Source organism: Mus caroli, chromosome 17 (genome assembly GCF_900094665.2).
Source record: "Mus caroli chromosome 17, CAROLI_EIJ_v1.1, whole genome shotgun sequence".
In the NCBI taxonomy this organism is placed as follows: Eukaryota; Metazoa; Chordata; class Mammalia; order Rodentia; family Muridae; genus Mus; species Mus caroli.
Window position 1 is genome coordinate 40467316 of NC_034586.1, and position 9069 is coordinate 40476384.

General features: G+C 42.3%; 1 protein-coding gene across 4 annotated transcripts in view; it reads left to right on the plus strand.

Annotated features, from left to right (window-relative positions):
- Positions 1-8775, plus strand: part of LOC110283986 (24-hydroxycholesterol 7-alpha-hydroxylase) — an 85225-nt gene extending 76450 nt beyond the window's left edge. For 2 of the 4 annotated variants that reach the window (XM_029471579.1, XM_029471580.1), the window contains 2 exons: positions 3915-4002; positions 7418-8294. In XM_029471579.1, coding sequence (XP_029327439.1) covers positions 3915-4002; positions 7418-7489 — 160 coding nt within the window. In that variant the 3' untranslated portion in view covers positions 7490-8294. Of the gene's footprint in view, positions 1-3914; positions 4003-7417; positions 8370-8586 lie in introns of those variants that run through there. The other 2 variants (XM_021149536.1, XM_029471578.1) reach the window with 2 other exon arrangements.
- Positions 8776-9069: the final 294 nt, after the last annotated feature.

A 9069-nucleotide genomic window follows, 5' to 3' on the forward strand; every position in this document is an offset into this window, starting at 1 on the left:
TTGTCCCTTTTTTTCTTCATTTCAGCCAATTTTTTTTTTGTTTCTTAGGCCCTTTCATTCCTACCCACAGTTATTTCAACTGCTCAGCCATTCTTCCAACCTTTTTTGAAATAGAATATACAGACAAAGAAAAAAAAAGCAGAAAATTTCCTCTGAGAGCAAAGCCAGGGATATCCCAGTGACAGCAGCCACAATAAATGTTTTTTGCTAGGGTCTTATACCTATTCCTTGGACCCCTGCATTTTCTCTATGGCATTTGAAATCAAATTTCCCATTTTTATTTTATCAAGCCCACAGTTGGATACCACTTAATAGCAGGTCTTGTTACCTGGTGGGTTATTCTTTTTCCCACTCTTTATCCCCCTGCTTTCACCCCCTATCTCTGAATTTAATTTTTTTCTTCTTATCGTTCGATAGTATCAGCACATCTCAAGCTTTTTGAAAGCATGGAGAGAGAGAATTTCCTAATTGGTTCGACAGGTCAGCACTTCCACCCTCTACACCACACAAAGACACTACAAAGCAAATAGTAGACAGATCAACATTTCCTATGAATAATTGGTATGAAAAATCTGCAGTGATGACTCAGAGGTTAAGGTCACCTATTATTCCTGAGGAGGACTCATGTTCAGTGCCCAGCACCTACATGGATACTAATAACTCTTACAGAGGATCCTATCCATGCCTTCTTCTGGCCTCAGCTGGCACTGCACACATGCCATGCAGACATAGATGCAGGCAAAACATCCATACACAAAAATAATGAAAAAAATTTTTTTAAATCACATTCTTAAAAATCTCAACCAGACTCAGAACTGTATTTAGCAGCATCCCTTGGGGTTGGCTGGACATGGTGGCACATGGCTTTAACCCAGACAGTCTGGAAGGAAACAGAGACAGATAGACCTCTGTGAGTTCCAGGCTACCCTGGTTCATATAATAAGAACTTGTCTCAAAAAAAAAAAAAAAAAGAGAAAGAAAGAAAAAGAAAAAGAAAATGAAGTCAGCAAGATGGCTCAGTGAATAAAGGCACACTCAGCAGGGACCAAACTCCAGTCCTCTGCCAGAGTAGCAAGCGTTCTTACCCTCTGCCCCATTTCTTATGCCCTTTAATTGTAGCCCTACACCATTCCTGTCTTCCGGTCTGTTATGTGATTTCCCTTACTCAGCACAAAGCGTCTACCTTTCACCCTTCCTGTTGATGCTTACTGTCATCCCCAGCCAAAAGCTTGGTGCTGTGCCCACTACTGTTCCATGTGGCTTCTGAGTTATTTTTGTACAATAGTATTAAGAGGAACCTATCTTTACATCTCCCAACTTGTATTGCTTCCTTCTCTTCACCGAATTGAAAGTCTAGGCTTTCAATTTCCAAATTGTGGGGTCCATACCACCAGTGGAAATATTACCTAGGAACCTGCACAAAACCCAAGTTCTTGTGTCTTATCCCAAACCTCTCAAGTCAGCAACCCAGAAGATAAAGTGCAGTGAGCTGTGCCTTCCCAGTTCCCCAGAGTAGCCCCACAAAGCCTCAGAACCATTGAATCTGTATCCCTGCCACATAGTTGATTTTTTTAAATCTTTCTCAGGAAGAAATTTCTTAGGAGGAAGAGATTATGGGGAAACGACCTCACCTTTGAACTTGAATAGCTATGCTTCAATGCATGATGTCCCTGAAGCTATGCCTGCCTGCTGCGTTCTCCAAATTCCAGGGCAAGAGCATTCTATTTTCATGAGCTGCAGCTGATAGCAACCAGGAATACACAGCAGAGCTCCTGCTCCTGGCAACGAGGACAGTTTTCCAGCCTGCTCTGGCATGGCCTGTAATGACTTCTAGGAGGGAAAAAGAGACGGTTTGTTTGTTTGTTTGTTTGTTTGTTTTGTTTTGTGTTTCCCTCTTCAAAAGTCAGAGGGCAGCCAGATGTGGTGGTTCACATTTGTAATCCAAGAGCTCAAGAGACTGAGGTGGTTTGAGGATATCCTGGGATTACATAGGGCATTCTAGGACTCCTGGGGCTTCAGACCCACAGGAACAGCAACCAAAAACCAACAGCAACAATAAATGTTCATTCAAAATCAAAAGGTCAGAAATGGAAGTCAGTACCTAGCACCCCCTAGGCATTCTGTCTCTTTGATATGTATCCCTACCCTCCAAGACACCTGGTGGGTGGGGTTGACTTCTACACACCCCACCCCCACTCTGGCATCCCAGCTGCATTCTCTCCTGTGGGACCAGGTGATGGTTCACCGCCATTACACCCAGCACCCCCACTCCCCACACACATTCTCTTCTTTCCCCCACTTTTACTATTATACACTGATGCGTTCTCCTGGAACAAGCCTGTGAATGCCACTCTCTAGGAGCCTGGCACCATAGCTGCTGGTCAGACCCCCTTATCCTGTTAGAGCCCCTGGTTCTCCATGATCTGGCCCCAGCTGGACCTCTGTAAGGTTCTGGTTACCTCTCTCACCCCAAGGGTTATCCTGCTGTCCCCTGACCCCTGTGCTCCCTGCTCCTGGTTCACTGGCTCTGAAATACCCTCAGATTCCATGCCTGCTTATTTAAAGCCTGTCCTTCCTCAAGGTCTGTCTCAAGTTTCGCCTTCAGAAATATCCATGTCAATGTGCTCTCCAGACCCCAGGTCTCTGCAGCATCTTCATGCCTGCCTTTCCCTTAATTCCCTCGGCCTGGTTGTTACTGTTTCCATTTCACTCCATTCAGTCTTGGCAGTGTTTGCTGGGACATCATCTTTCTCAAAGCCCCTGCAATTACATCCGGACAAGTATTTACAATTGGGAAAAATCTACAAGTGCTAAGTATTTAAAGAATTTTCAACATGTTTGTATTTTAATGAATTTTCTTTCTAGATGTGCACTCTTGTTCCTGTAAGTGTAAAAACTGAATCTGTTATAAATAATACACCTCATTATTTTCACTGTTTTGACATTGGAAGTGTTGGGCAAATATCCTTAGCATGAGCATAGCTCAGCTGGCTTCTGAAGAACTCCGAGAAAAAAAAAAAAAAGGAAAGAAAGAAACAGACTAATGAAGTTTCTTTCCTAAAGTGCCACAGATGGTCAGATTCTAGACTTAGCCATGGAAGAAAACTCCTCATTTTAGAAATGCCTAAAGCTTTTATTTGGCCATTGCCAAAAATTTGCCTTCAGTTGTGGACACCTGACTCGTCAGCAAGGAATACGCCATAACAGGATCCTTCTGTACACGTTTATTGGGAGAGCTTGATAGTAAAGGCGAAAGACCCCGAGCCCCAGAACTGGCGCTGCTTATATAGGCCTAGGAGTGTCATGTCTATACCTGATTGGTTGTGCTTTCAGTACCTCATTTACATTCCCTGGGATGGGCTGTGACTTGGCGTGAAACCCTTATGCACATGCACACATTGGTTGTTTACCCGAACTTACGGGCGGTGGCCAGCGGTAGCCAGCGCCATCTTGTAATGGCGTATGTGGCTTCCCACATTCAGTGGGTATTTGAGAAAAGTTCTACTAGAAATTTCAAATATTTAAATATGAGTAATTTATTTTCATATTCTTTCCTGTAGCTAAGAAAACGATGTATAATTTTTGATCTGCTTTTATTTATTCATATGTGCATGTATCTGTATGTCTGCTTATGTTCTAGCCTCTCAGGGCACATACACACTCTTATGCACATGTGCACGCACACACAGACATACACAGACAGAGATATACCTATATATACAAATAAAGATGAAATAAATCTTTGAAAATGTAGATTCTCATTTACTGTGTTGGTCTCCTGACTAAGCATTTTATACATCAACAGCAATGGGGCCATGCCAACCACTCAGTGGAGTATGTGGTATTAGGAAATAGAGTTAGGTATTCATGCATCTTTTATAGACAATCATAATCATCTTATGTTTTTCTTTCAGGTGGTTTGCTCTCTTAGAGGTCCAACTATGCATTATCTTAGTGCTGTATAAGTACGAATGCAGTCTTCTGGACCCATTACCAAAGCAGGTAAGTGCTCTTAGAACTTTAAACATTATCATGACGTCAGATATGACATAAAACTCTAAACATCTGGCTTCATATACTAGCCATGTGTTGAGTGATGACCTTAAATTTGACCTTGACTTTACACAGAGAGGTTGTCTGTAGGTCTGGAAATGAACTCTTTGTTTTGGATGTTGTCATTGGTTCATTTGAAATGATGCAGGATACCAATCCCCTAGTACAGACAGTCAACAGGAAGGAAAAGAATACAACTCAGGTTTAACTCCATGTAGATGCAGTGGTTCTTGAAGGGACATGAGTTTCAGAACCCTGGAACACGGAGGGTTTGTAGAACATGGATTGTTCAGTCTCCTCCCTAGGGCTCCCAATCTAACAGTTCTGGGAAAGAACCCCATGTTTGCATTTCTAACAAGCTACAGGGTCACCTCTTAGTGCTGGCAGCCTGGGTACCACACTGTAGCGATTGCTTCCATAAGGAGTGGGGAAGAGTCCAGTTGAATCCCAAGTGTGTGGAGACCTGTTTGGAGACACTCTGAACGGTGCTATCTAAACAGGCTGAGGCTCTGGACTCACCAGACTATTTATGAAGGCCTTTTGTGTTCAATGCATGAAAGAATAAATGAAACCCCTTGTGATAACTCAATGGGAATTATATAAGTGTGTAAGTGGCTCAGAAAATATGTTTACAGATATGCAGACTTCAGCACTTTCTATTAATGGTTTTCTATTAATTCTTTTCTGTTTCTCTTGTTGATTTTTTTTTACTTTATCAATTCTTTTTTTATATTTTGATCACATTCATTCTTCCCCCTCCCAGATTCATTCATTCACCTCCCAGATCCACACACACCCCATTCTTTATTGACCTGACTTTGGTCTTTATTTCTTTTTTAAAATGTACAGAGTCCAATTTGTACTGCCTATACGGTTTTGTGTGTGTGGCCATTCACTGGGCATGTTAGACCTACCCAGCGGCCATACCCTTAAAGAGAACTGTCTTGGGCTGGAGAGATGACTCAGAGGTTAAGAGCACCCTCTGTTCTTCCAGAGATCCAGAGTTCAATTCCCAGCACCCACATGGTGGCTCATAACCATCTGCAATGAGATCTGGTGCCCTCTTCTGGCATGCAGGCATACATGCAGGCAGAATGTTGTATACATAATAAATAAATAAATAAATAAATAAATAAATAAAATAAATTAAATAAATAAATAAATAAAATAAATAAATGTGAATGAGAACAAGCAAGCAAGCTGTCTTCTGGTAGCAATTATCAATTATCAATAGCTCCTCAGCTAGAAGCAGGACTTTGCACTCCACATCCCCCACCCCCACCGTGTCTCCATGCTAGGGTTTGGCCACTGTCAGCTCATAGATTCCTGTTATGTCTAGGAAGCAGAGTTTCCTGGTCATCTACCACCTTCTGGATCTTATACTCTTTCCACCCTCTTCAGAGGTCCATGAGGCTTGCAAGGGATGTGATATAGCTGCTCCAGTGCACTTCTGTCCTGAGAACAAGCATTAATGATGAAGAACTCTCAGAAGCTCGAGAGGGAGTACTAAATACCCTTCAGGAAAGCCCTTAGCTGCCTTCTGTGCATTTGCCAGAACAAAGGTCAGAGCCAAGCTTTCTGAAAACTGGGTCCTGGTGCTAGAGAGATGGCTCTGTGATCAAGAGCATGTGCTAGTAGATGACTGGAATTGGTTCCAAGCACCTACATTTGATGGTGCATAATTATAATTTCAGCTCAGAGTATCTTTGCCCTCTTATGGTCTGTAGAAATTAAGCCTGTTCTTCCTCTCAGCCCCATGCTATCAGAAATAAGACTCAGACTTAAAAGATATTTACATATTGGAAATGTAAATAGGAAAATACCTAATTAAAAAATATATATAAAAAGAGAAAAAAAAGATATTTACAAATACCTTGACCATATTGCTAAGCTTTTTTCTGGCTAGCTCATAACATAGAATAGCCCAACTATTCTATTCTATATTATGCCATGTGGCTGGTGACCTGTGCTCAGGTACCATACATTCATTTAGTCACATCTTCCCCCAGGCAAATCTCCTGTGCCTGGCATTATCCCATAATCCTGTCTGCCTCCCAGTTTTTCTACCTCCTACTGGCTCATGGATTTCAAATCTGAGGACCGTGCACCAGATTTCATTGTCAGAAACATGGAAACCCCAATTCAAGGTTTACAGAAAGAGTTCAGATGATTTTGACCCTGTGATTAAATATAAATGGGCTGTGAGGTCCAAACACCAGAGCCATGAAAAAAGGGGTGTTATAGAAGACTGGAAGGCTGAAGAGAATGTAAGCAATCATATACAGATAAGACTTACTGTAATTACTGGCACACAGGTTGGCATGCACGGGCCACACACAGTTGAGCACAGGCATACAAGCCTATTACCACATAGACTGCAGGTAGGAAGATATGTTAGTTGCTTTTCTGTTGCCATGGTGATTTACCATGTCCAAGGTAACTCATACAAGGGAGTGTTTCTTTGGACTAACATTTCAAGAGGGATTAAAGCTCATGAAGGCTTGAGGGTGTGGCAGCAAGCAGCAGGGATGTCAGGAGGGAAAAGAATCTAGGAGTTACATCCTGAACCACAAACACAAAGCAGAAAGAACAAACTGGAAGTAGGGCAGGGTTTTCTATCTTAGAGCCCGCCCCCAGTGTTATACTTCCTCCAGCGAGGTTGCTCCAGACTCACCACTCACTCCTAATTGGGGAATCAAGCGTTCCAATACTGAGACTCGGGGGACGTTTCTTTTTTGAGCCACCATAGAAGAGGAAGATGAAGGTACTCACCTCAAACCCCCAGGTCATGTTTCTGTAGAGTCGTACAAAAGTGGCATTCTATCAGGAATCGTCATATATCATTATATGCCTGTTTTCCTTTTGGGTTCCCAGGCATCTGCTGTCAGCCATCATTAGCTGACTCCATCCCCTGGGTATGTGGTGTCAGCCATCTTTTGGATAACTCATACCCAATATCTATATCAGCATCATGTGGTCTGAACATACAGTGGTATATTCAGCCTTCTACTTCCTACACAAGGTGTCCTAGGTTTTGAGCCATGGATGTATTCATAGCCTTGTTGATTTATGGCATCCTCTTCAGTCTGATAAAGTGAGGGGTATGGAGCAGGCAAACCTGTAAGCCATGGTGAGTGTATTTGGAGCTGAGAGATTATTAGAGTAAGACATCTTTCTCCTCCCTGCTCCTCAAATGGTAAAGTGGATGCCTGATGTTTTGAAATTCAGCCATACAAACATTTCCCAACCTTCTGTCCTATCCTCTGTACCTTTTAGAAGAAATCACAGTCAGGCAAAACTCAGGTCTAAAAGTGTTGGCTTCCATCTCTTAGTTTCTGTATCTCTTCTGTATCTCTGCTTTTAGAGTTCTCGTCATTTGGTGGGTGTCCCCCAGCCTGCAGGGAAATGCTGGATTGAATATAAAGAAAGAGCTTGACTTTCATTGGGACTCAAGAGATTCAGAACCTTCTAGAGGAGTGAAGCTACGTGCCTAGCTACTATCCTCCCAGCACCTCGACCTAAAGACATCCTACTGACTCAAGGATTTCAAATCTGAGGACAGTGCACCAGATTTCAGTGTCAGAAACATAGACACCCCAATTCAAGGTTTACAGAAAGGGTTCAGATGATTTCAAAAAAGTTGATAAAACGTTGGAATTTGGCTTCATACATAGCCATATCAAAACTTCAAGGAGAAATGTCACTTTCATAGAAGTATTTGTATGTTAAATTCACTGTGAAGGCAACATACATAAAAAAATTCTCTTTTGCAAAAGAACTACAGTGGAGGACACTGAAAAATTAAATCAATTCTAGATATTTTATATTTTCAAAATATGGTACTTAACTAGACCTTGGAAATCTTAGGCTTATTGATGCCAACCACTGCAGACATGCGTAGTGCTCAGAAATGTAGATAAATAGTGTTTTACGATATTGGTGGGGGTGAGTTCCCATGCCGCGGTCATTCCTGTACTCTGTTATGCCCAGGGTATCTGGGCATCTTCCTGTTGGGGATAGCTAATCAGTGCACACTGACCAAGGTATTGACTTGTATGTTAGCAAAGGGGAAGCACTCTTTTGAATCAAATGATCTTTGCTTGTAGTTTGACAAAGATAACATTTTTTACTCATGTGTAAGGACGCACAGTCTCATTATTTCCGGCTATGCCATGTCTTTGTGGTATCCCTGGGAGACCTGCTCTTTTCGGAAATGAAACATGAACAGTGGATCTGGAGAAGAGGGAAGGTGGGGAACAGAAACTGGGGTGGGAATGGATTGTATAAGAGATGAGTAAATAAATCAATGAATAAAATAAATGTGCATCTGGTTTTGTGCCAGGTAAATAACTGCACGAGTCTGGTTTTTGAGTCTTAGGACAGAGGAACATTTGCCATTAAGTTCTGGAGAGAAAACACAGCAGATCCATGGGAACATATAGTTTTCCTGAAAAACGGCACCATCATTCATCTGCCAGAATCCAATAAGAGTTCATCTCTGACATTTCATGGTGGCTGTATATCTCTTCTCAGGCTTCTTCCCTTACCTGTCCTGGCTCCAGCTCCTGAAGTTGTAAACTGTTGACTCTCCTTTTCTTCACCGACAAGGACACAGGTCTCCAGAAGACTGGCAAGTGCTTTCCAGAGTGTCCACTCTTCGCAATGAGTGAATTGATTCTGGAACTCACCTGGCTGCTCAGAGCTTCCCTCAGCAGGCTCGGTGCACTAGAGAAGGCAGCTCCCAAGTCCACAGCAGGGTAGTGTTGCAGCCCAGCCTGGCAGGTTCTGCAGTAACAGCTGTTTCCTGTGGGAAGGTATATGCACTACCCAACCGCAAAGGCCCACAGTAAAATGCTATATTTGCGTATATTTGCATAAAGTTGAACTAAATTTCACAGGCTGATGTCTGCCTATTCTATAAGGGTTATTGTTTGCTCATATGTCGATGTTCTATAAGAACCGTTGTAGAAAAGGAAATCTGTAGGTATGTGAAATAATGAAGTCAATATTTGGAGA